At 39.6% G+C, this 27,333-nt stretch overlaps 2 protein-coding genes across 3 annotated transcripts; both read right to left on the bottom strand.

Moving 5' to 3' along the window:
• Positions 1 to 1,042: 1,042 nt before the first annotated feature.
• On the bottom strand, positions 1,043 to 11,628 carry LOC144644276 (uncharacterized). The gene is made up of 14 exons (XM_078503726.1): positions 11,516 to 11,628; positions 10,260 to 10,300; positions 9,471 to 9,552; positions 8,776 to 8,820; positions 8,222 to 8,422; positions 7,213 to 7,641; positions 6,441 to 6,464; positions 5,769 to 6,158; positions 5,237 to 5,349; positions 4,910 to 4,974; positions 4,463 to 4,639; positions 3,702 to 3,868; positions 2,851 to 3,467; positions 1,043 to 2,358 (listed from the first exon to the last, which is right to left on the bottom strand). Exons 3-14 carry the CDS (start codon positions 9,526 to 9,528, stop codon positions 1,663 to 1,665), a joined length of 2,982 nt encoding a protein of 993 aa, XP_078359852.1. The 5' UTR covers positions 9,529 to 9,552; positions 10,260 to 10,300; positions 11,516 to 11,628; the 3' UTR covers positions 1,043 to 1,662.
• A 1,603-nt stretch (positions 11,629 to 13,231) lies between these two features.
• Positions 13,232 to 26,957, bottom strand: LOC144644279 (uncharacterized). 2 transcript variants are annotated; one of them, XM_078503731.1, is made up of 16 exons: positions 26,779 to 26,957; positions 25,206 to 25,287; positions 24,292 to 24,867; positions 23,226 to 23,689; positions 22,442 to 22,619; positions 21,861 to 21,980; positions 21,327 to 21,431; positions 20,835 to 20,936; positions 20,197 to 20,634; positions 19,839 to 19,862; positions 18,975 to 19,367; positions 18,358 to 18,470; positions 17,613 to 17,671; positions 17,310 to 17,504; positions 16,732 to 16,895; positions 13,232 to 16,303 (listed from the first exon to the last, which is right to left on the bottom strand). In XM_078503731.1, exons 2-16 carry the CDS (start codon positions 25,279 to 25,281, stop codon positions 14,082 to 14,084), a joined length of 5,229 nt encoding a protein of 1,742 aa, XP_078359857.1. In that variant the 5' UTR covers positions 25,282 to 25,287; positions 26,779 to 26,957; the 3' UTR covers positions 13,232 to 14,081. The 2 variants fall into 2 exon arrangements, with proteins under 2 accessions (XP_078359857.1, XP_078359856.1); XM_078503730.1 differs by lacking the exon at positions 26,779 to 26,957 and having other exon boundaries at positions 25,206 to 25,525.
• Between the last annotated feature and the right edge of the window lie 376 nt (positions 26,958 to 27,333).

Genomic DNA, 27,333 nt, shown 5'->3' with positions numbered 1-27,333 from the left:
TCATCGATTTTTTGTCATATTGAAGTGTTAGTATGAGCAAGGATAGATAAAATTAGTTGCTGAGTGAAACACAATCGCCTTTCCTAAGGTAACGACTGTTTTTTTTAAATATTTTCCCCACCAAAAAAATTTTAAAAAGGCCCCGCAACCCAATATATTTTTAAAAACAAAAATTTTTTAAAAAATTAAAAAAAATAATAAACCCTAAGAATGGTAAAATAAAAAATTGAAATGTGAAAATAAAACCTTATCTTTGCAATAATTTTCTTAATTTTTTGCATATTTCTGTCATTTGACAGCGGTCAAGCGTACAAGTGGGTTAGGCTCATGTTGTTGTCGGCACCAGTCCGAAATTGTTGGCAGGTGTGCTTTGAATAATACTAAAAGCAAACTGTTTTCCTTTACGTTCCATGAGCTGTATTGCCTATTATATTAGCGAATTTTTTTATGACAAATTTGAATAAAATAAGTCATCATCTTTACGAGTTAAAACCAACTTCAATAAAGCTTAAAATCTGTTCAGTTAAACATGTTTGAAAGTAGTTTTCTTCTCAAATATTTCCTTCTCAGGTTTGTTGGCTTGAACGTTGCAAAACTAAATTAAATTTAACAATTAAAATCTGAAGATATTTTATTTGCTACCCTTTGTAAACAAAAGAGGACGATCTCCTTTGTTGTAAATTGATTTTGTAACTGCTAAGTGCATGAAAACTCCACCTAGAAGTATTCCCACGAGAGCTTTCACTTACAATCTACTGGGTCTGTTCATTGGAAAAGTGCAGGAAGGCCCTGGATAAAATGGATGAGGATAGTGTAGAGGAAAATGAACGATTTAGAACAGGACGGATTGAGAGGGTAGCTTGGACAGATGTCACAGGAGGGGATGAGGACCCTTAACTGCCAAAGGCCTATGCTGCGCTTGGTGCTAAAAGGGTTCAGTTCTTTTTGTATGTCACTACATGCGATCCCACGTGTGACTAAAATACATGAGGCATAATAGGCGTTAACCCAGCTGCAAATCCCAGAAAGACACAACTGAACATAGCTTTCTCCACTGCTTTATTGAATATTTTACGTACGCGTGATCACAGAAAACGACCACTTTGTCCTAGATGTAGAACCCTCGTAAATAAAATCTTAATTTAATCACTTAAGAACCAAATATTTAATTTACAATATATTGCGAGCCAAAATAAAATATACATATGCATTTGTCAACCTAACTCTAGCGTATACGCCCTAAGTTTTCCTTTTCTTTCTAAGAAAGAAACGACTCCTCTTAGACTCCTGCCGTCCAGATGAAATGGAAATAAATTAAACCCAAGGCACGGAAAACATGGATTTATGGATTTCAGTACTGACATGGAATGTATAACTGAAACGTGATAAATAAGCTGTAGTTTGGTAAAAGAATTGTTTTATCTTGGCTTGTAGGTCTAACATCAGCTTATAAACGAGCAGCTTTTTGTCAGTGTTTAATCTGCCGCGTTTAAAACACGCGAATGCCAGATGACAAACTGCAACCATATCTGGCAAAAAATGACAAATTGCCACACATCAAGCTATCTATACAGACGTTATTCAAGTTCCGTAGTTGCCAACTTGCGCTGCTAATAACAGCATGTTAGCAATTGATTGGAAAACGTTGAAAAGAAAAGTCAATTATTCCTTTTTGGAAGAGTGCACGGACCTTCCCATTCTTGCCCTCTTGCAACATTTTTTGGGACACGCTGGCGGGCAAACCGGGGCAGGTGCTGCCGCACACATAGGTGGACAAGGAGGCATCATGGGTGGCATCATGGGTGGCATCATGGGTGGCATCATGGGAGGTGCTGGCTGCTGAGGAACTTGGATCTGTATGGCTGGTAGCTTGATTAGCATTGGCTTTGGTGGTAGCGGCTTGACTGGTTTAGCACATGGGTTTGCCGGTGTTGTTCCACAAGGCATCGGCATTGGCATTGGCATGGGCATCGGCATCGGCATCGGTGGTGGCATGGGTGGCATAGGCATGGACATGGGCATTGGCGGCATGCACCCAGGTGTAGGTACCGGAGAGCACGGTTTGGGTGCAGTGCTTTTAGACTTAGTCTTGCCTGCTTTTGGAGGCGAGGGAGGTGGGCAGGGGTTGAAAGGAGTCGGGGTACACGGCATTTGCATGGGCATTGGCATTGGCATCGGAGGAGGAGGAGGTGGGGGTGGTGGTGGCGGTGGAGGAAGCATCATTACACTGCATGGTGGGTATGTACAACCCTGTAGAGTCAAAGGTTTGGCTGGTTTGGCCGCTTTGGCTGCTGGCTTCTTCGGTGCAGGTTTTGGAGGACAGTTCGGGGAAATGTTTGGAATGCAGGGTGGTGCCATCTGTTGGAAGAAGGAGAAAAAAGAACTGATTAAATTTACACCAGTCGATGGGACGCTCAAAATTATATAGCAAACAATTTGTGGGAGGTTTCAAATAACGTTAACTTTAATTGACTAATTTCGGTTGCAAAATTAATATGATTAAGCTTATATTTTACCAAAAATTAAATTCAAATTCATTCTAATAGCCCTCCCCCATATATAAGCCTTGGTATAGGCCCGTCAGTTTTCGAGCTACAAGCTTTCCCGCATGAAATTACCCTCCCATTCTCCGTCCACCTCTCCTCGTCCTAACCTCTTTTAAAAGCACAGACTCAAAGAATCAGTTATAAGTCAGTGAATTACTTGAAATTGTTCTTTTTGTTCAGTCAAGTACTTTTTGTTTCAGGGTCGTATGAAGTCGCCGAGCCCGAATTTGACGGTTTTTTTCTCTGTTTTAATGGGGAAATTTTGGCATGCAGCAAAATTGAATTGAGCCAATTGATTGCTTACCTGAGGCATAGGGTACTGAGGGATCATCATAGGCTGAGGCGGAGGTGGAGGAGGCATCATTATTGGAGGGCATGGGTTAAATGCAGAAGGAATACACTGCCTATATCCCCCTGCCTGCGGAACAGGCAACACAGCACGGGAGACCGGCCTTGCAGATACCAACCTAGGCATAATACGTCTGTATGCCGGTTGAAGTGGATATCTGTAAGTAACACGAGCAGGATTCACGACAGGCTTTGGGGCAAAGAAACCTCCTCTGTTTGCTGCAACTGGCTTGGCGACCATGTTCCTGCAAAAGTTGTTCATTACTGTTGGAACACACGGTGGAGCCGGATATTGGGGATACGCTGGTGGTTGGTAAGGATAGGTCGCTACTGGTGGGCAGCTTGTGGTTGGGCTTGGCGTACATTTTGCTGCGGGTCGTTTGGCCTGGACCTTTGGTTGTGTTGGTGGTGGCTGAGTTGGTGCTGGTTTAGGTGGACAAGGATTATATGGAGTGGGAACACATGGCTGGGGTGCCATGTATGGAGCTGGGGCAGGTGCTGCAGAGAAACAGCAGCTTGGTGCACAGCTTGACACGCACGAGGTGGAGCAGATGGAAGGGCAGGCGGCTGAACCTACAGAGATAATCAGAGAAGACTGATTTAGTACACTGTTAACTCTCCTCAATCCTATGACTTTTTAATGCTGTAGAAAGTGAAGTAATAACGTGCTACAAAATGACTGTCTAAGTAAAAAAAACCCTCTACTTTGTGTTAAGTTTTTAGGTTTAAAGGGCTGATTCAAATATACTGAATTCTGTAAACAAAGCATGCAGTCCATCAAAAATATTTTTATGTGGGATTTCATACCTGGAGGAGCGATGCTTACGGAAACCACTTTGACCTTTTCGTTCATTGGTGCTGGTAGTTTGTTACCATTGGCTCGCAAATAATCCTGAAGAGCTGCGGTTGGGTCTGATGGAATGCCGCTTGGCCCAAAAGTCATAGAAAGTTTGACAACAACCTTCTTCTTTGGCCTGAAAATAAGTAGTAAATTAGTCTTTAAAATGTTATTGTTGTTTTAGTGGCATGCCTGCAAGGATGCTAGTCTGTCATAAAAAACAGCACCTCGAGAAGTAACGACCGATTGTTAAAACAAAGTCTGTGTTGAAGCCACTTTTTGGTTGAACTTAGGTTTAACACAGACACTCACTAAAGCCACGTCTAGAATACAAGCTAAAATGTACCATTACAGCGTGTTTTAACGGCGCAGTTCATAAAGACCGCAGTTAGACCCGGTGTAAAAGTTGTGGCTGTTGGTTTTTTAGCCCAGTTTAGACAATAATTTGTTTGAACTGCTGACACAATTTCGTTTAAATAATCGGCCTGATGTGTTTTTATCACACTTACAACGTAAGTGTTTTGGTATGAAAGGAAGCGCAATCCATTTATTGCTTTCTTCCGAGAAGCAAGTTGTCTGGCAGCTAAATTGTCATTTACAGATGGACGTTTGTTCACGGAACTAATATTAAATAGTGTTTAGTTTAAAGACAAGAACGCCGTCGTTTGAAAACTTTATACCAAAAATAAAATATTTATAAGAAAAAAAATCGATGGATAGTAATTCTTACTTTGTGGTTGGGACTTTGGGAGTAGTGGGTTTCACAGTAGGCTTGCTCGCGCCTCCAGAGGGCTTGGGCTTGGGTGGAGTGGTAGGTGCAGGGGTGACTTTGATGGCAGTAACCTGACGCTTGCCAATGTAGCTGTAAGCAGAGTATGCAGGTACTGGCTGTGGTGGTAGACCATTGCTGAAAATGATAATATATTCGGTGAGTATGCTAATGATAAATCACCTCAAACAGAAAATATTAACAATATTTTCGTTTACAGTATACGGAGTGCTAAAATAATCCGTCACTTAAGAGCAGGCTTGCTTTCTACTCAAAAACAACATGCCTGAAAACTTGAAGAAATCACACAGCTGATATGAATGTCTATATGATGGAGAAACTTTCATCTGATTATAAAAAATCAGTTATTAAAATGGCATTATTTTATAATAATCTTTTCTGACTAACCTGACGGAGGTGATTGAGACACCCTTGAGGCATTTAACTCCCGCTTTCTTGTAAATGTCTTGGAGCTACACATCAAAAGAGGAAGAAAATTGGTCATTATAACGGAGAAACAATATTGTCACACAACAGATAGCTGATAAAAACTTTTGACCCTTCTTTGTATCACCCTTCAGATTTCGGAGAACTACTGTTACTTCTATCTAGTTTTTGTTGTGTTACATTTTTTTACCCCCAAAAACCTCTTTGAGCTCTGTGTTTATATACAGTTTGGGTTAATGACGGTCGATATCAAACATTTTCTAGAAATGGAGGAATTTTTCTACATACCGCCTTCTGGAACTTTGCGGAAAGCTGCTGGGAAGCAAGGGAGCCAGGATTGCTCATATCATCCAACCACACCATGGATTCCACTTCAAGCTTGAGGTTATAAGTAATATCACCTGAAAGCCAACTTCCCATTAGCATATTTATGTACATTTTGAAAGTTTTGAAAGCACTGTTGTTTTTTCGGTGGCTAAGAAACAGATACATATAAAAGCGTTTGTTTTTAGCGCTGTTGGAAGTCTGAGTTCTAGCTTGTAGGGAGTTTAGGTCACATGAATTGGTCCAGGATTTGCCTATGTACGACATTGCTAGCCGGCGAACAGGCTCACCGGTCAAAGATGAGGCGAAAAAAAGCGGGAAGAGAAAGGAAGAAGAAGGAAGGGAAAAATGTTGGCGGAGCCGAGGCCCTGCTCGGCTCGCTTCGCTCAACGATCTTTTTCGCCCTACCCCACTTGGGAGCCTGTTCGCAGGCTAGACATTGCCGGCCTGACCTGTGTATAACTAATCGTATCTTTGCAACTGAACTCCTCCTTACCTTCCAAAGGCTTTTTGCACACGTAGGTGCTGGCGGTAGTACATGGATAGTCTGCCATCGTTCCGTAAACAGCCTTGTTATTGAACCCGACACAATTCTCATTTTTGCCTGTGGGCTGTCCGTTAACCCAGTCCATAAAGTGGATCTGTGATCCGTCCACCGACATGTACATGCTCTCTTTCAGACGGTCATTGAAGCCGAGCCAAGTGAAACCAGTCTGACCCTTCAAAAGCCCCTGTTTGAAAAACTCGTTTTCTGGTGTTCCACCGATTGGAGGGAGAACAGCAGATTCCTTGAGACATTCTGCGTTTGCGTTCATCCAGGTTTGTTTGTCCTTGTGAAGTTTATAACAGGATCCTTGGAATTCAGTAAATCCAGTGGTGCATTTAGCTACGACATAATAACAAAAACGTTTGACTGTCTGAAAATAATTATACATCGCAATAGCACAGCGCTGTCCCTTTTCTTTTCTTTTTCGAAGAGGTAATAATTTATTACAACTGACGAATGATCAGTTGACGTACGTTTGGGCTTCGTAGCCTGAAGTGAGCGATTGAAAGAAGTCAGTTTTCATATATCGAAAACAAAACCAGCAAGAAGTGTTGGTACTGGGCCTAAAATGGTTTAACATAGCTATAAGTCAAAAAAAGGCAAATAACACAAAATTATTACCTCCAACAGTAGAAGTGAACATGTCTAAAATAGAGAGAAATTAATCAAGTTAGTACAATACTACTTTGCGGTAAACAGATAATGGGTTCAGATATCAGTTCATATTTAACAATTATTCCACGAGCGCGCGTTGTATATGAGATGGTAGATAGCCAACTAGGCGCTACGCGCCTCGTTGGCTATAACGATCTCATATCCAACAAGCACGAGTGGGATAACTGTTTTATTAAAAACGCCCAAAGAATTGCAATATTTGAGCTCCCCAGCTGTTTTCGCTGACGCGTATTGGCTTCCATATTTTTGGTCAATGGTATATGAGCTTATATACCATTGCTTGTTAACCAATCAAAACTCAGTAATTGCAATATACCATTGCTAGTAATATTAAGTCCCCTTCTGTTCGTTTTGAAACGTTTTACAAACAACAAGCATTTGAAGAAGAGATTATAATCTGCATCAAAAGTTTGAAAAAGGAAACAAATTTAAACTGGTTGTCCACCAACAAAATTTTAAAAAGACAGATAACTATATGTCCCACCAGTAAATGGCAGGGCGGAAATATGAAAAGCCTTGAGATATATGACCCATATATTACATCCATTAAAGGTGCAAAAGGCAAAGTAGCACTACAAATAAAGCCTATGCCTGTGTGGTCTTTGCTTTGGTGTTTCTTATTTGCACTGCAGTTTAACACTTAAGATTAAATAAAAGTATTCCAACTGGAACTATTGGACCTAACTAGGATTCCCAGGAACATTGTAAAGATTCTTACCAGTGTATGGTTTTACATTGGCCTTCAACTTAGACGCATCAGGGGCAGGATCTACCAGTATAAACACAAAGTATCTTCCAGAAGGTCCCTTTTTGACCGCCACACCAGCGTGAGTCGCTGCTTTGTAAACGGCTGTGATGAAAAATCTGTTGTTGTCCTTTATTGCTGGTTTTGACCAATCATAATCCTGCATTTGACGCATCCAAAACGATATACATTCTGCAGGTACTTTGTCTGAGCTTGTCAATTTTATACATTGCAGTTGACCGTGCTTGATGCTGGCATCTTTCTTGGCAACACCTGCCTTCTGCATTTTGTCATTAGCGGCCTTAGCTCCAATATCGAGGGTTGCCAACCGAATGAGAGGGCCTGCCCCGAATAGCCGACGAGCACCATTTAACTCGTATAATATTTTGCTTTCCAGTTGCACTGAAGAGAAAAGTGTAATTACGTTTAGTGTTAAAAGGACTGTGTCACGGATTTTAGCTAAATTTAGGCATGGAAATGGCATCCAATTCGGTGAAATATAACAATAACTTCTCAAACTAGTAAAGGAACATTTCAATAACCCAGAAAATACAAAAGAAGGTACGGATGGCAAAAAGTGACGAAAATTAAAACGGATTGCAATATGGGTTTTGAAATATTGTTAGGCTGAACAGTTTACATAGTTAATCTTATTTGCTTGTAACATTAAATAATAACGGCCAGGAGACACATTTGGTTGCAATTATGCAATTAAGCTATGGTTTTGTCATTTAGATTCATAAAAGTAATTTCTTTGCAAACATTATCTTTTATAGCGAGTGTTCGGCAAAACCGATAAAATAAACTTAACTCAGCAGTGACACAGTCCCTTTAAGTGGCCATAAGTGAACAATTCTTTGCAAAAGTTAATTCAACAGTTTATGTTAAAAATTACTTTTGCCTTAAAGCAAGGCAACTGATATAACACATTTATCAATGTATTGTGAAACTCATTTTACTTGGAGTCAAGTCAACAACTAACCAGTGGTGAGTGGCTTTGCTGCTGTTTTTGGTTTGGATCCTGCCGCTTTAGCTGCTGGCTGCACATTCAGTGGACTCTCGTCCATGACGTCATCGTCATCATCGTCATCATCATCAGTTAGCCAGTCGTTGTTATTATGTCGCGACGTGGAATCAGAGAACGATGATGGTGGAGCTGATTCATCACTGCTGTCCGTAAATGCTGCAATTGAATGTTTTGTCACTGGTTAGTTTTATCCGAGGAAACTGGCGGGCAGCATGTTGGATTTTGTAAATCTTAATTTGATTGAGCATGACGTAAAAATATCAATATATCCGGTCAATTTGGTCCCGACGTGTGAATTTCACCTTTGTTAGCTACCCAGTTGCTACTTATGAAAATATTTCTCAACTTTTCCGAAACAAAAACCGAAAGGAAGAGTAAAATAAATTTTAAAATTCGCCATTTTAGATATATCGGGCTAGCCCTGACACGAGTTTCATTCCCCTATCGACCGAGGCGGAGATAGGGGGTTGAATTTATTCACATCAAAAGGATCAAATAGCAGTACCAACCGTCATTGAGACTGGAACTTGCTGTAGGAGAAAAGCTGTCGTGTTCTAAAGGTATAAAATGCAAAAAAGGAACGCATTATACATATACCATTAACTAGATAATGAGATACCACATTTCATTTGGATCGTAAATAGGCTCACCCTTTACTTCTAAGTGCTGAAGCGTTAGTGATGTTATGTGTTTCTAATTAAAACGTAAAGTGTGTCTTTAAATTTTCTTTTTTTTTATTTCCATTTTCCTTATTGTTTTTTTTTTTTAAATTGTCTATTTGTATCGTGACACTCTCCGCTCAAAGAAGCAAACGTTCAAGGCACAACCAACATCTATACACAGATTTCTATACACCTATTTCTATACACAGATATATTCAGTAATGCTTTTGGGAAAAAGGTTTTTAAATTATTTAGTTAAGAAAAAAGCCACCAGTTGTTTCAAAGAAAAACATGATTTGTATTATGGGTACTGCTGTTGAGTGAAGTGTAGCTAAACCGACGAAAAGGGACAGCGAACTGACCAATTAGAAACTAGGGTTGAAAAAGTTGGAGCAAACTCTGTTGATTAGGAATGATTGAAAGATGGTAGCAGATCATAATTTTATAATACGTATATGTCAGTTTGCGATGATGATGAAGTAGATATTTAAAATTCGACTTGAATGCATTATTTGTTTGAACTGTGTCATATAGGGTCTTACCTCTAGCTCTTACGAGGAGAACAAATGTTAGTAGAAAAATTCCTAAGAGTCCCCTCATATCACTTGGCTAGGCTTTCCAAACCTGTAAGATCGAAAACAAGGATAGGATCAGTGAGCAAAACTACGTTGTTGCATCATTCCTTTAACATATTACATAAATCTTTTGACTGAATTTTCAACACAAAAGATAATAGAATATTACTCAAGCTATTAACAGTTTTGATAGTTGTTATAGAATACGATTAGGATCTATTCACATCTTAGTATATGGATTGTCTTTCTTTGCAGAATACACAGCGATATATAGTGATAAAAGGAAGTGAATGGCGAATATAATATCAAATTTGTTTGAGAATCGTTAAAAGGTAACCGGGCCGGGAAGAAAAAACGTAGTTATTTGAGAACTGTTATTTCTTGTTTTCAGTGAAAACAAAGGACGGTCGCTTTGCTGTGATACACATCCAGTCACAAGTACACATTACTCTGTTGTGACGAAAAAGTGGATTCTGGTAAACGCCTCATCCCTATTTGTCAGCCAGTACGTCTCAGTCGTAATATACTTCCATAACACACAATCTTAACACGAAAAAACCATCACAACAACACATTGCTTATGTCACACTAGACGGATGGCAAGGCAACCATGCCAGAGGGCGTGTGACTTTAAGGCTTTCTCATTGAGTAACTAACATGAATAAAGTAATATAACAGTGTCACTTTTCGGTCCAAGTCGAAGATTAAGGTCAAGTCGCTATTAAATTAATTGGTCTACAGTTAATTTCACCTCACCTGAATATCGAGTATTCCTTGCTGATCAAAGAGCGCTGTCCCTACAACGAATAGAACCAGTCACTTGGTATTACATATTGCACGGATCATTTCAGATATAAATATGAGATTTATAAACATGGCAGGTGGGTCTAACATCAGGTATTTTCCTAGGCAACTTTTTTAAAACAATAAATCTTTGCACCGTTACAGGGGAGATCTAGATCTATTTCCAAGAAGAGGAAATGCTGCTAAAAAGTTTAAGCGAGACTTATTTACCCACCTCAGAGAACCGGATAAGATCGTATTCTTAATTCTTTGAACGTTTGAGACATATTATCTCATGTAGATAAATTACCATATCATGACGGAATGCTAAATTCATAACAATATGAACTGACGATTTATGTTGCCGCAAACGTGTAAACGGCACAAAATACAGCTGAAAAACTGGCCAAATCAAGGCAAAGTATTGAAATTAATGAATTTGTGTAACCTTTTTGCAATCTCGGTTACCACGTTTACAAGTAGACACGAAGAATGATATCTTACTAGTTTACAGGTTGACGACATTTCCTATTTTGTAAATTGTTTAGGTCTGATAATATAATCAATAACTTTATGGCGTAAAGAACTTGTAGAAAAAACCTACTACCCATGGGCAGTCATGGGCGAAAATAGACAAATTTAACGAAAGCCTTGAAGCCAAGTTCATTTCGTTTTCAACAAATTCCGTTCTTTTCCTTCGCTTGTATTAATAAATGTTTGCTTTTGCATTTAAAGCAAGATAATAACAAGCAAAAGAGAGCTGAATCCACGAAAAAATTAAATTAACATTTAAGTTTGAAAGACGATAAAATATCAAAATTAGAGACAAATTTAAATGTCCCGGGTTATCTGGGCTGAAATGTTTACGCAATACTCTAAGAAGTTTTCTTCTATTTTACTTTCATTTAATTGTGCAACCCAACAGGGCCGTAACCAGACCTTTGGCATAGACGAGGCGAGATCTTGCTAGGAGGGTTCTGGAGGCATACCCTTCAGAAAATATGAAGAGCTAAAAGCTCTAACCTCTTTCTTAAACATTTTTCATAAGTATGTCTTTTGGGATTATTTTCCCAACTGATTTGGGTTTAAATCAAGACGAAGCAAGTGCCTCGTCTTGCCTCTTGCTAGTTACGGCCCTACCAAGCGATACATTTTATCAATAAATAGCAACAACTAAATCAAGTTGTAATTCCATTAGTTAATATTTGGGATCGATGTACTTCCCTTACCTGTATGTTATAAGGCAGTTTTCGGAGCCAAATGTATGAAGTCCTTTGGTCTTAGCTAGAACCCTTCAGACATGGCTCACTTAGAACTACCTCCTTGTCTGATTGTGGTGATTCAATCGGATCTAACTTTTGAATATTTTCAATGATAAGTCATTCAATGTTTTGAATTGGCTGGCCAATAGAACTGATACATTTTCCATTGTTTTGCTGCTCTTTTGTAAAAACACGGGAAAACATAAGTTATAGGAGCAGGTTATTGAAGAAAGGGATCAAACAGAGCGCTGGCAGATGATGAGATTTCGTCAATAGTTAAAATAAACGATAGTTTTTTTTCTTTTTTGTTTCCAATTTTATAGCACAAAATAGTCTTCACCGTCATGATAGTATCTGCAGAAATCGATATATTAAAAGCAAATATATGTTTGCTGTTGAATATCAAAACACTAACGTCACAAGTTTATTTTTACAGGCAATCGCATTCGATAAAAACTCGAGGGAATTGGTTTCCTTGTGTCATTAAAATTGATGGTATTTTTAGATAGCATTTCCATGGTATCGAAAACTACAGGAAAAGGAGATTTAGCTTTCCAACAATCCTGCAAGTTTGTATAATAATGGTGCATGTTGTTTTGTATCAAAGTAGTAAGATCACTAATTTGATAAGCAGGGTATCTCAATCTTAAAACTTTATAAAATTATTTTTTGAAAACTAACGTCAGATGAAAGAAGTTTAACAGGTTGTTTTTTATTTCATTTCATAACAATCGTACCCTGAAATTATCCCAAAATAAGATCAGGAAAAAATAAGATCGATTGTTTAAATTAAGAGGATTGAATAAAATTTTCTCGAAAAAGTGTGAGAAAGTGCGAGATATGTTAAATCAGTCACGACTGAACAACGCGTCATGAGCTCTAAGCAAGGATTGCGTACACTGCATGAGGTCACTGACATGAATTAAAAATACCGTTTAATTGGTTAGCAATCACGAAACATCCCTTTTAACTAACATTTACTACTGTCTTCTGTTTATTGTTTAACTAACTAGCCCGGTGAACATCCCTTGTCAATTATTTTCACGCCAAACAAAGTTGGGGACTCGATTGTAAGAGAAAGGGGGAATTGGGAACGAGTGATAGAGTCTTGATGGACGGGCGTTTTCATCTCTTGCCCACAGTTCCACGCGGTCACGTCCTGTCTAGGATCATAGTTATAAACCGTAACAGGTCTTACAGCACAGTAAGCTGCAGTTCGTAGACGACTAGCACTCTTAGATAGAAGCCTCTTTATCGCTGGCTTGTAACTGTTTGGCGTTTAACATTGCATCTAACTTCGGAGGCCGACTAGAGGTCTTTCCAAGAAAAAAAAACAACGAAAATTTTAATCTTGATCCCAGTTATTCAGGTCCTTGCTCTCAGTTTCGAGTCAGTTACCGACCCAATCCGCTTATTAGCTGGGGTTATTATTGTGCACCTAAGATTTGACGCCGACGGTTTACATCAACAGATCATAGCTTTGTAATATACAGACATTTAAAAATTTTCTTTTACCAATATTTGGAAAAGTGACCTACGCTCGAGGTTTGTTGCACCGAGTCGACAGACTCAAACTAAGATCAATCTTGCTTTAGTCTTCTTTAAGAGCAAGACCAGCTTGTATGTCAGAAAAATGCGTGTAATTCTAGTCTTCAACTTACTAAACAGACATGAAATACGACGTTAAATTATATGCAAATTTATTTAACTTTTACTCCAGTAAGGAAAAAAATAATCTAAAAATGTTTGTATCACTGTTATAAACCTGCATAGAGTTTACAACACTGGTATCTTTAACAAAGTAAAACGTGCGTCATGTAAGGATTATTTGTATAACATTGTGCTCTACTCTGCTTACTCACACTGATACAAGTTTTGCACTCACTATTTTGGCATTAAGTAACAGCCTCTTTAGTTCGAAGCACGGCCTATCTATTTCACACGTTTTCTTGTTGTACTCCTGAGAGTTATTCTAGCACGTGGCAGCCCTTATATGGTTTTAGCATTTACGTTCTCGGTGTTTCCTGAGACTGAAAGTAATTATCGCCCTAATACAAAAGTAAAGTGAAATAGTCGAAAAGTTTTTTTTAGCTGATTTCCATGGAAATTACTTTTAGAGAAATGGCAACAACCCTGTAAAAGGTTGTGTGCGTGAAAGGAAAATTCAACTACCACAATCAAAGAATGACAGCGATCAATAGCGATTATAATTTGGAAATAGCTCTTATTTAACTTTATTTTGATCTTCGAGTTCTCATTTATCACAACAACAAAATCAACAACTTTTATTTCTACTTATTTTGGTACACTATTGCTACTCTAGAAATAGGTAAATAAAATGAAATTGAATGTAATGAAGAATTTCATTTCGGGAAGAATCATCACTTAATCGACTGTTCGAAAAAAATAGTTAAAACCATGCAGTTACAAACTAGCACACATGATTTTGTGAAGTACGTCGCTGGAAGTTCAGAACAAGCGTCCGTGATTACTAATTTCATTGAAAGAATTAATTATACAAATTTAATTAAAGCTAACCCTTTTTAGTTTTCTTCACTTTCAAAATCTTCTTTTGCTTTTTAGTTTTCTTTTTGACCTCTTTTTCTTTCTTAGCTTCTTTAGCTTTCTTTTTGGTTTCCTTTTTGGGTTTCGTCCGGTTTCCAGCTCTCCTTTTACAACAGTAACTTGCGCAATATGGAGGACAAAACACTCCTGGGAAGTGAGTGCAGGATAATGGACAACTGCTTGGAAAGACCGGTGAAGGGGGCGGAGGTGGAATGATAGGTGATGGAAGTGACGATGCCGGGGCCGACTGTAAGGAAATTTCAGGAAGCTGAACAATAATTGAATGTGGAGCAGCAGGAGCAGGAGCCATCGGTGCCATCTGTGGTACATTTGGATTAACAAGGGAAGGGGAAACATTCCCAATAGCTGGTTGAGGTGGTCTTGGTGCCATAAGGTTTGGGAAAGGTTGGACCTTCTGGGCAATGTAGCTTGGTGGTATAGGAGGTTGACGTTGTTGCATAAATGGCAAACATGGCCTAGTCGCACTTGGAATACATGGCGCAGGGGCAGGGTATTGGCCAGGTGAACCCGGACGGGGTGGGGGAAAATTAAAATAGACACTTCCTTCCACCTGCAGTGGCCTTGTTAACAGGATAGGCTTTGGTTGAGTTTTGTCGGGTTTGGTAGGGGTCTTTTTTGTTGCCTGTGCTGTGTTTGGAAGACAGGGATTCGCTATGGAAGGGATGCAGGGTTTGATCATCGAGAGAGGATTTTGTGGCATGGGATATGGACGGAAAGGAACGCAAGGATTAGTAGCAGTTGGAATACACAGAGGTATAGCCTGAGGAAAAGGAGGGGTAGCTGGTACTGGCTTGGGATATACTAACATAGAACCTTGTATAGAAACAGGTCCTTTGGCTGGAATAGGCTTGGGCAGAGTCTGTTTTGGTTTGTCATTTAGAACTGGTTTCTTAACAGGGAGGTTTGGGCGCCGAGGCTTTGGGACCCAAGGGGACATCACAAAGGGCTTTGCCATAATCTGTGGCCATACGCGAGGGCGATACCATTGAAATGGTGTTTGATAGCCATAAGGCTTGGGTATATATTGCGCTGGTCGCTGTACTGGGGGAACCGGCATCATGGGTGGAACAAACGGTACATAAGGTGCAACTGGACGCTGCCAGTATGGTTGATTTCCATAAGAAATTGGATAGGTCCCTGCAATTGGTTTAGGCATGACTGCACGAGACTTTCCCTTTTTATGTGAGGGTTTCGAGAGCTTCCTTGCTCCAGCCATTGGTGGGCAAGGGAAGTAGGGACGAGGAATGCACAGCACAGGCACCGATAACGGTAGTGGAAAGAAATTTGACGGAGCTGGTGGGGGTGGTGGAGGTGGTGGTGCGGGTGGCAGATGTATAACGTGCAGTGGTGGATCTACTACTTTTGTAGTCTTCATAGGAGTATTCATCGAAGGTGGACAAGGGTTGTATACACTAGGAATGCACGGTGGCTGTATCTGCGGTGGTGGCAGATGTATTACGTGTTGTGGCGGATCCATTACTTTTAAGGTCTTCATGGGAGGATTCGTCCAAGGTGGACACGGATTATATGCACTAGGAATACACGGTGGTTGCATCTGAGGTGGTGGCAGGTGTATTACGTGCTGAGGTGGATCTGTTACTTTTATCGTCTTCATAGGAGTATTCATCGGTGGTGGACAGCTATTGTAAGCACTAGGGATACAAGGTGGCTGCATGGGTCTGAGTGCCATCCTTGGAATAAAAGCCTGCTGATTTAGATAGCTTGGAGTTAGGACAGGAGCCCTAGGCATCACCATTTGTGGGACAACCGGACGTGGTTGTGGCTGGAAGATTCTTCTAGGAAATCCAGGCTGAGGCATTTTATAAGATCCCTGTATAGTTTGTGCAGCTTGCGTTCCAGGTGGACAGGGACGCTGGAGAGTTGGAACACATCTTACGGACAGCGTCACTGGAACTGATATGGGCCGGATTTGTGGTGCTACGGCTTGAACAGGAAACATATTCATCTGTGGACTCATCGGGTACTTAAACAAACGCGGCATCATAAGAGGTTTAGGGGCAGCCTGTGCTATCACTCCATGCCGCATGCCAGTGTATTGGACATTACTGCTAGCTGCTATCTTTGAGTTGCAGCAAAATGGGTTGCAAGAGACGACGCAGGTTGTAAGGCAGCTGGAGGTGCAAGTTCCCAACACAGCTGGTGAAACGCCTGCAACAAGCGAGAATCTCTTAGACTACAAGTATCAATATTTCATGTATGGGAAATCTCCGCCTCTGCATTGAAAGATCTTTATTATGTAAGAAAAACATTTTGAATGGCGGCGTTAGCACTCCCTACCCCCTTTCCCAAAAATGAAAACTACTTTCGCAGCGCCCAGAGGCTGAAATCATCTTTTTATATAACAAGCTTCAAGCCTCCCTTAACGTGGAGGCCAAGAATTGAAACGCCACTGTGAATTACACCAAAACGTCCCCATTATTGTACCTCCTTTTTCCGAGATAATTGAGATAGGAATAAGAAGAAGATAATAGTAGCCTGGAAAGTCTTTTACGCGCACACTGAGTCAATAACGACAGCAAAAACTAGGCTTTTACATAGAATAATATCTGAATAAATATAGTAAGGGAAAGCCATACCTGGATGAACTATTCTTACAGACTGAATAAGAGCTTTCTGATTCACGGGAGCTGGGAGTCGCCCAAGATTCTTCCTTAAATGATTTTGAAGTGGCTTTGTGGGGTCAGGTGTCACACCAGGACCGAACCTCAGAATGATTGACACTGTCACTGAGGCCTTCTCGCTGGTAAATGAGCAAGAAAGATGTTAATTAGCGGTTTTCTAAAGATACAATCATTTTCACTAAAAGGATAGCATTATATTGGTTTAGACGCAAAATGCACGAGCCTTCGTTCTCAGTTGTCGACGACGAATTGAGTAATAACAGTCATCAAATTAGCCTCGAAAAGACTCGGCGCAGCATTACCTTGGATAGAAGACCATTTTGAAAATGCCATGAAGCAAGTCATCACCATTTAGATGACAGACGGTTTAAAAATAAAGACCATTGGTTTTTTACCACGACAGATGAACATTGCCAAAAAAACAGGGGGCCGATAAGCGGGAGTGTAGTCCGTTCCGTCTGTCTGTCTGTAACTGTTGTCAGATTGTAACATAATAGTTTAAGTTCCCAGCAAACGCCCAAATAGGCACTTACTTGGACGACGACCCACTTGAAGTTGGCTTTACTGCTGAAGTACCCTGCGTAGTTCCTGTAGAAAACTGTGTTGGTCTGGTCGATGGCCTGGCAGTTGCACCGGAAACGGGCGATGCAGTAGCCTGGGAACCAGGTGTCGCTACTCCGGGTTTTGTTGGCTTGGTTGTGGTTTGAGAAGATGGCTTGGTATATTTGCTTTTTGGGAGTAAAGTTAGGGGAGGAAAAAGGTGTCAGAAGATATATATCACAATTTTAAACAGTTTGTTTTGAAATATTGTGTTAGTAATATTAAAGCCAGTTTACCTGAACTCTTCGACATATCCCGATACAAAACTAGTATCGATTTTAAAAATTTCCAGCAGCTGAAAAGGAGATTGTAAAAAGATATATAAAAATGAAATAAAAATATGTATATTGATCATTTTTGCACAACTTGTTATTAAAAAAAAAAACATTTCTTATTGAGAACGATTAGAAAGTTGTTTGAAGTTCGTATTGACAGTGTCTTTGGTCAAATGAAATGGTTTGTTTAAAGGGTCAGACAATCAAGCTGTATTGTTTTCAGCTGGAAATGACACCTCTCACCTCCAGAATGTACAGTAGGTACTTGCGAATTAGCCACGTTCAAAACGAGCGGGGCTGGGTACGTTTCTTGCTCTCTCGGCTCACTCCATTTGGGAATACGCAGCATGGAACTCTTTTCGAAAGAGAGCTTGGCTGGTGGGCTGTCCCTCTCCATCGTCTGTCTCTTTGCTTTCGTCTCCTTCGCGCGTCCGTCTCGTTCTCGTCCCCTCGGCAATTAATAAAAATAACTGTAGAAAACCGACTAAGGAAGAAGCAATAGACAATAAATGCACAAAATATGATGCTAACGCCTTGTAAAAAAACAATAAACAACTGATTCGCCTTCTGCTAGATGTTTGTTTTGCAAGTTTCTGGTTTTTTTTGGAATATTTGTTTGTTTTGTCGGGGCAAGATATTAATTTTATAGACTTTTGACTGCTACACGTAAAACAATGCATTTGACTACATACAGGTCAAAACGTACCATTGTTTCTATCTTTTGTTTGAGCTGCATATACGTAAGTGTAGTCATTTGGCTATACTCATCTGTCCACAGTAGGGAGACCAGCTGAAGTTCCACGCGATATGTTATGAGTCCTGAAAGAGTTGTAAGAATGTCATGTAGTCAGTAGTTCTTGTTATTAAATGTATAATTAGGATTATATAACTATTCCATACTTGTTTTTAGCTTAAAACATTCTTTATTAACATAAATCGATGTAATTCTTTTTCTCGTTTATTTGCATGTGTTGATTCTAGGCAGGACGAAAAAAATATACATTACAAAGCGATTTTTTTTAATTCCACGACCTGTTTAGCTATCACTATCAAATTTATATTTATATTGTTGCAATGAAAACCAGTTATTTTCCCAGTAGAAGCGTAGCAGCTTCGTGCACTAACTGTACTTGCCTTTAAAATAACAATAACAATAATAACAACAATAACAATAACAATAACGATAACAATAACGTAATGATAGTAATAACTATGTTTTAAAATGATAATAGAAGAATTTATAGTGCGCCAAATCCTCGTATTGCCCATGGCGCTTTACAATAAACTTTTGAAGAACCTTTCATTGAAGTGTGAAGCCCTCACCTTCAAGCGGTTGCCTTGACACGAAATAATGAGGCTCCGTACACGGAACATCGGACATGCTGCCGTAACTGGATATTTCGATACCAACACAATCTTGCTTCAATCCTGTCGGTTCGTTTGCTTTCCAGCTCGTATACTCAACGCTGGTGCCATCTGCCCAAGTGTAAGTTCCCTCCGTGATCCGATCATTCAAGCCTGTCCAGATTAAACCTGTTTTTCCTGTAGGCACCAGTTTCTGGACGAAAACTTCCTCGGATGACTTGTGAAAAGATACCAAGGTAGCGTTGTCCTTTGCACTCTGGAACAATGCACCATCCCAAGTTTGCTTATCTGGATGATATTTGTAACATGTGCCTTCTTCATTTGTATAGCCTGGGCTACACGATACAATGGCTGGCAAACAAACAGCACAGTGTTACAATAACTTCTCATCATAGTCTGACACAAATCTGATATAAATAAAACCACGCTTATTTAAATTCAGATGATGACTGCGGTTGAATTTATTACAAGCAGGTCCGTACTGAATACGAAACGAAAACTTGACCAAGAAAACTTCAGTCTTAGTCGGTTGTAAAGTTGACGAATTTTAATTGTAATTTTTGTGCAATAAATATATCTGGCGCCAAACTGAAAAATATTTGGAGGTATAATAAGTGCCACAAATCGCAACGCTTTTCACCACTGATGAAGGGCTCAGCCCGAACGTTTGGTTTTTAAATAACTTTTTTGGCACTTTTGTATCGTTACACATTTTTTACTTTGATACATCCAAGTGCCTCACAGTATTCTGAACTTTTGTTTATGAAATATTTGGAGGTAATACCAAAATACAAATACAATGAATAAATGAAATTTACTCACCACTCTGTAATAGGATGAAGACATCTAAAAATGAATTTTAAAAAATAAGGGTTGTTAGATTGCAAGACTCATTCTAACACGTTCCCAATTAATTCTTGTTGAGAAATAAAAGGATTTGATGTATACAGCTAAATATCAAAAAAACTATTTCTGTTAGTTGTTTTTTACCGGCAGTATTATATAAACCCAAAGCGTAAACCAATCGACCATATACATAACATAAGTAACGAAAAAAATTAGAGCATAAGAAAGTTACTCCAGCAAACGTTGAAAATTATTCCAGTAAAATAATAATACGAGGGATAATTTGTAAACTTAGTTACCTTAATTTACTTTAGATGACTTCAGTATACTGTACCTGTGTAAGGTAGAACGTTGTCCTTCAAAACTGGTGGTGGTTTATTTCCTGGCATTGGGTCAAAATACACCACAACATAAAACTTTGCAGTTGGCGACCTGGTCAATCCGACGCCGACAAAGTTACTGGAGAGCCATATAAGGTGAATAAAAGGCAATGCAAGAACCTTAAGCTTGCGATTCGCCCAATCATAATACTTCACTGATGTGTACCACGTGACCACCGACGTTTGAGCCAATCCCGTTTGAGAGCCGACCTTGGTGAAGACATTCGTGCCGTAATTCGTGTTTGGATCTATTGACGCTGTACCGCGGGTTACCAAAGTTTGTGCCCACTTCTGTGCGATCGTAGAAATGCGAGTCGAGAGGATGAGAGGGCCTGCACCGTGAAGTCTTCGGAATCGGTTGATGTATTCTACAACTTCTATTCGGAATCCATCTGAAACAAACACAGGGTTTAACGTTTGACTAGCTTCTGAATGACTTTTTCGTCTGATTTGTTCAATTTATTCCAGACCGTAAATTTATGACTTATTACGGTTTCCATACTCGTTTGTACTTTAATTCGCCTATAAATATTGTTATCTATTTTGACTTCGCCAAACATGCAAAGAGTTGACGCAATCTGAGGCAACTTACCTATATTCGTGATAGCCCCAGGCGTGGTAACGCCTCCGGTCCCGGATGGTTTGGTGGCCTTCCGGCCAGAGGTTGGAGTTGAAATACCGCGGCCAGTTGGACCTTAAGAAAGACAGACTCAGATTGAAGCAATGCGATATTGCCACTACTAAAAATACATTGTTACCAGATGAATCAATGTAAGCAGTGAGTTGAAAGAGGTTGCGTGGAAAGTTGAATGCTCACTGTCAGTAAAAAGTCAGTGGATCGTGTGTTTTTGGTCGCTGGTTAATTGTCAGTGAAGATGTTGAGGTCGACTGAGATAATTTGTCAGTAAAATGTTTGAACCGTTTGTCTATATTAAACAACATGTATTCGTTTGTCGCTCATTCACGCCTCCGGTAACCACCGTAATACATGTTTACTGCAACATTTTGCCTCTATCACTTTTATACCTCTGCGTTTTTATTGCGTATAAGTTAAACTTTTTAGGTACAACAGTTGAAAAGTCACCTGTTGATCTCGTGGTTGGTCTTCCCGTTGGTCTTCCAGTTGGCCTTCCCGTAGGCCTTCCCGTCGGCCTTCCTGTCGGTCTTCCGGTTGGCCGCGTTGGTCTCACTGTAAACAGAGATTGAAGTATTATTCGCTTCAGTTTAGGACAGAAAACAACATTTGACGTGGATGCATTTCTTTGACGAGTAATAAATTTGCAGATTTTTTAATCAATACACCATTGTGGTCCCAAGAAAAGTAAAGAAGTTCAGGACAATACGGTATTCTTTTACTTCAGCTAGTAATGAAATCCTCTGCCATCCCTCTACACCGACGATGACACGAAGAACTGACTAGTGTAATAATTTCATAACAATGTCCGTCCGTTCAAATGAAATTTCAGTTGGTTTGATTCGTTTTCTGTCATCTTTGGAGTGTATCCTACGGTGGGCAAACACAAAAACATAAACAGCAAAAAATAGCAAAAAAAATAAGGTAGTCATTCTGTTTCTCTTTGAAAACAAGGAAAGGAAATGCTTGCATTAGTTTATTTACCTTCACACCTATGTCCGCGGTAGCCTGGTTTACAGCGACATCGATAACCGGTTTTATCTTTTGCGGTCACGATACAGCTGCCGCCATTTTTACATGGACTGGACAGACAAGGATCTTTCTCTGAAACAACAAAATTCACGATGAAAGGTAAAGGTAAGGTAGGTAAAGTCTGCGTTCGAGCCTACTATCCCATCCTGCCGGAGCTTATCCCGGTTTTTGTAGCAAGAAGCGACACGGAGTATTTCTACTCCCCCTGGATGGGATGCCAGCCCATCGTAGGGTTACCCCCAGGCATTAAATTCACCGGTACCCATTTATACACCTGGGTTGAGAGAGGCACTGTGAGAGTAAAGTGTCTTGCCCAAGAATACAATGCAGTGCCCCTGCTCGTGCTCGAACCCGGACCGCACGATCCGAAGTCCAGCGCGCTAACCATTAGGCTACGTACCGCGCCTCCCTTAAGTCAAGTTATAAGAGGGAGAAAAAAAATTTCTACCAGAAGAGAATTAATGTGACAGAAAATGTCTACATGTAATACAAAATGACATGAAATAAAATTGAGATTACAATAATGCACTTACGATCTCTGGCAGCGCACTTCTTCTTTATGGTTGCTATCTGGTTGGGGTTTAACGCCATTCCATATATTTGAAGGCACGTGACCCGGCCTCTAAAGTACTGTTGAACGCCGTTTACGGAGCCCATGCGTATGGGATGCTGGGTAGCCAGGTGTATGCGGCTCATTCTTGTTCGAGAAACCTAAAACATCAATTCAAATTGCAAAAACATGTCAAACAGTCTTTTACTTTAATCTGGGAACACTTAAGCTTCCATGCGACCGTCTTGGTAAATTATTTATGTTATCACACGCGACCATGGGGAAATGTATACAGTCGAACTTCTCCCGTACGGTCACCTCTTAGAGAAAACAAAATCCGTATAATCTATAGCTCCGTAATACGGACACTACCATAATATAGACACGTCTGTAATAAGGACGTTACTCTATATAACGGACAGTTTACTTGCTCCCAGAGAAACCAAAAGTCATATAATGTCTATCTCTATCAGTTATATATTATTGAGTTACAGACACTAAGCTAAACAGATTAAACATATTCAACTGTGCCTGTCGGTACTTATCTGAATTTGTTTTTAATGTATTTAAACCAGTTTGCATTGTTGAATCCTTACAACACACTAAACACTTTAACTGAGCTTGATTTTACTATTTTATTTCAATTTTCGTGGCAGCTTTGTTTTCTTTCGAACCTGGCTTAATTTCAATAAGTAAAGCCAAAACGTACGTTGCTATTTTTTGCTCATTAACGCCTAATTACGTATAAAAACAGAAAGTCAACTTACCACTCGTCCGTTGACCCACAAGACTGCATATCTATTGGTGTTATCGTACATCAGCCCCACATAATACCATCTTTTCGGCGTGAATTGATAAAAAGACATTTTTCTTCTGTAAAATCTCCGGCGACTGTATACATGACCCTCAAGCACGCGCGTGCCCGACAACCAAAGACCAAAACCGTGCCCACTCCTTCCATAGTTGACGATCGGACCAGGTTTGCCCTCGGGATAAACCCACAAAAATATGGAAATTGACGTCCATGCGTCAAGTTTGCCACCAGCTCTATTTGGGAAGTCGATGTAGCTGTTGGGTAATCCCCGTAGATAAAAAGATCCCCTGGGTCTCCCATATGGTCCGACAGCACTGGTTACTGAGCTTAAATATCCCATAGGAGCTCTTCGTGCGCTGATGTCCCGTCCACGGGTTTGCGTGTTCAGCGGATAGATGCCGTATGCCTGTGGGAGAGCTAGTAGGAAATAGAACTTACTGTTAATATAATCACGCCCTTTGGGTAACTGGAATTTGAAACTAAAGACGAAAACATTTTGCGGATTTCTTGTACTTATCTACACTAAAAAGGTTTGGTCGTATGCATTCGATGACTAAAGAAGAACTGAACCGGCAAGACAAATGTAATAAGACTGCAGCAAGAAGAGAATATCGGCATAGTATTGCTCACGGAAGCGCTACTTGAAAAATAACTAAGCTTGCAATTCAGAACTTACTTGTCTTAAAGCACATTTGCTTCTGGAGCAAAAAAAAATTAATAACAGAAAATAACGAACGCAACTGAAAGTAACGAAAAAATAACACCCGCTTTCAGTGTTACGTGCATAGTGGCTTTCTCTCGAAATCCATCTTTCGACGTGCTAAACAAACAAGAAGCCAACCAACTTGTGGGCTCATTGGGACGAAACCAACACCGGTATGCATCGGTTTTGATTGGCTCATTTCAAACAGCACGTCGAAAGACGATGTCGAAAGATAGAAGTAGAAAGATAGCTATGCACATAACACTGAAAGCGGGTGTAATGATGACAGGTCTATTTTCTTTTAATAAATACTCACCATTTCTACACGTGGTTGTTGCCAATCTTCCTATCACTCTACTAAGATCACTAAACCTGTTGGATCGAAATATGTGTGATGACTTCTCGACGATCAACCTCAATTCATATTCTTTGGTGTACTGTCCTATAGCCAGAGCGTACACTTGTACACCTTTAGCTTTTAATGGCAGCACCGCCTTGTCAAGCGACACGGAACTCCTAGTATGAGTTTGATAACCGTCCGTCATTACAACCAATATCTTCGGTACATTATCCCTTACTCCGCCATCAGCCGAAAACACACTTTCCGCTGCTTCTTTTAGCGCTAAATCAATCCTTGTTACTCCTCTGGTGTAGGGAATTTTTCTCACGGCATAGTAGAATCTTGAGTATTTCGTGTATTGAGTGAACGATATTGCGACATGCGCACTCGTGCTGTACACTATGACCGCGGCGTGCGTCCCTGCGCGCGAGATTCCAAATCTTGCCATGGTGTTGCGCACAAAGTTCTTCTCTTGATAAAATCCCCAACTACCCACACTGCCCGAGGCATCTATCGCAAACGCAATATCTACTGGACGTTTGCAATAGGCACCTGAAAATGTAAAAGTTAAATAATATAGATTACTTAGATTGTTGCAAAATTAAACGAAGTATTGGACCCTTTTTAATGATTGGATCGGTTAGGAGATTCTTTAACTTAACATTAGGTTTATACAAAGAGAAAGCTATGAACATCATCATACATTAGTAAAACTGACTTAATTTGGTCAAGTCTCGACAGCCACAATTGCGCGTTACTTTCGTTAACCGAGAGCTACCAACAGCAGTATTACGGGTAAACCGACGTAAAAATCTTGTCTGAACACTGAATATATTTTCGTATTTTTTATTTTGCAGTAAAGATATTTAATGGCTCTTTAAATAACTTACCATCGTTCCGTTTAAAGCAAAGAAAAACAATGGCTAGCTGTAGAAACAGCGCCAGCAAAAAGTGTAATGACTCCATTGCAGGCTGAAAGAAAGTAAAAATCATGTAGTGAAAGGTTTATTCTTACCACTGACATTTTGCAATGGTCTCAGAAAAGAGTACGGCACCGGAGAGATCACTGTGAGAATTTATGGCCAGCGGCACGTACCAGCAGAATGCCGCAAGGCTAAAGAGAGAATGATATAGGGGATCTCTTGTCCATGTGTAAGCTTGTGTAAAAATCATGCAATCGATTGAACGAGGATAACAAATAAAGAGGGTCGATTTTACAACCTTGAGAGTAATAATAATCCTTTATTTCAACACGATCGATTTTAAAGCACTACCTGCTTGTGGGGTGGTGTACTAAATAGAATTATAATGCAAATTTAGGACTTACTAGTAAGGAATAATATAATAATATAAACTTCATTTAAACAATTTCCCTTTTACTTTTTATGCAAAATTGTTCTAAGGTCATAAAATTCGCTGAAATAGTCTAAAACCACATTGCACAGCACAGCGCCTCTGTATCGGGTCGAATTCTTAATAAAATGTGAAAAATCGCAGTTTGCAGCCTTTTAAGTTGTACGGACAACATGCACTGACTGAGATCGATAGGGGCGTTTTGTCTCTAACTGTGTTGTAGAGTAGTTTAATGAGACTAAGTTTGTACATATCGTATATGGAGTCTCAGTGAGTAATGTTTTCATGAGTGTTTCTGACGGTGTGTCCCATGGCGAAATAAAATGACTCTCCCTCCTCTACAGTGCAATGTTTTCAACGATTTTCACCTTGAGTGATTCTGAATGAAAAACAAAAGATAAAATGAACGATTGACATTCTGAAAATACGGGACCAGAAAGAGTGCTTATGTCACTTTGATTATTCCTTTTATAACTAGGATACCGGCCTCTATGCTGTATTATACTTCTCCTAAGTGGCTTAGCCGTGGAATAACGCAATAAAGAAGATGGCCATTCCATTGTTTTGCTGTCAGTTGTCTTTAAACGATCCACTTTATGGAAACAATGGTTGCCTAGTACAATGTAAGAACGGCGAGCACTGAAGAAACCGCAAACGGTGAAGGTTTTTAAATTGCGCTAAAGAAATATCAAGAAACTCAATTCACGAAAACAATCCAAGATTTCAAGATGTGTGTAAATCACATTGTTCAGACTAAAGCAAGACCGAAACAGTTTTAAAGATTCCAGAGAAATGTTCTGACATGGCAAATATCTTTATATATTTTTTAAATTAACGTCAAAAGATCAATACTTTCTTGGCGTTTTGCTAAGTGTCTTGATGACAAGAACGAAGTATTTTGATTAGAATGGTCGTCGCAATGTTTCGTAATAACTGAATGAGATAACCGAGTTAAGACATGAAGTCATTTCACTGGAATTTCAACAAAGTCTACTTCAGGCAATTAAACGGTCGACCACCGTACGGAAAAGGTGGCGTAAAATCTTACCGAGTAAACCGAATACAAAAACGTTCAACAAAGAAATTCAAGAAGTTAAAATAAGTACTCACCAAGGTTATCTATTAACGTAGTGAAGCCATTAGATTTCTTTATTGAGGTACATAAATATATTCATTATCTTCAAAAAGAAGTTAAGATTCGAAAAAATTGTTTATTTTAAGTTTACTTTAGAGACCTGCGATTCCACAAGTTTATTTTAAGTTTATATTTAAAAATATTAAACCGTCAAATAATCTCACTTGTGCCCATAAAGACATAATTGCCCTTACCCAATAAAATTCTTTTGAACCGAAAATATTCAGTTTTACTTGAATTGTAGGGTGTTCCGACCTCGTTATAAGTGGACGAAATATTATTAATTTGATGTTGACCTTTAGCAAGCCAGGAGTTCTCCTAAACATTATCCGGTGGTTTTTAGTGATTTGTTAATCTACACTAAGAGTACCCAGAGGCAGGTCTCGAAGACCAGTCATGTTTAGTTTTTCTTTTGTTCTCCATTTAATAAGCTAGTTCTGAAATTTAAACAACATTATATTTTCACCTCCTTTAATTGATCATCGCGGATGACAGTCTTGGTCCTAGCTTACTTGAATACCTTAGATCAG

This window comes from Oculina patagonica, chromosome 2 (genome assembly GCF_052425735.1).
Source record: "Oculina patagonica isolate OP01 chromosome 2, crgOcupat, whole genome shotgun sequence".
NCBI classification, from domain to species: Eukaryota; Metazoa; Cnidaria; class Anthozoa; order Scleractinia; family Oculinidae; genus Oculina; species Oculina patagonica.
Note: the sequence above shows the minus strand (reverse complement) of the source record. Positions and strands in the feature narration are given on the sequence as shown.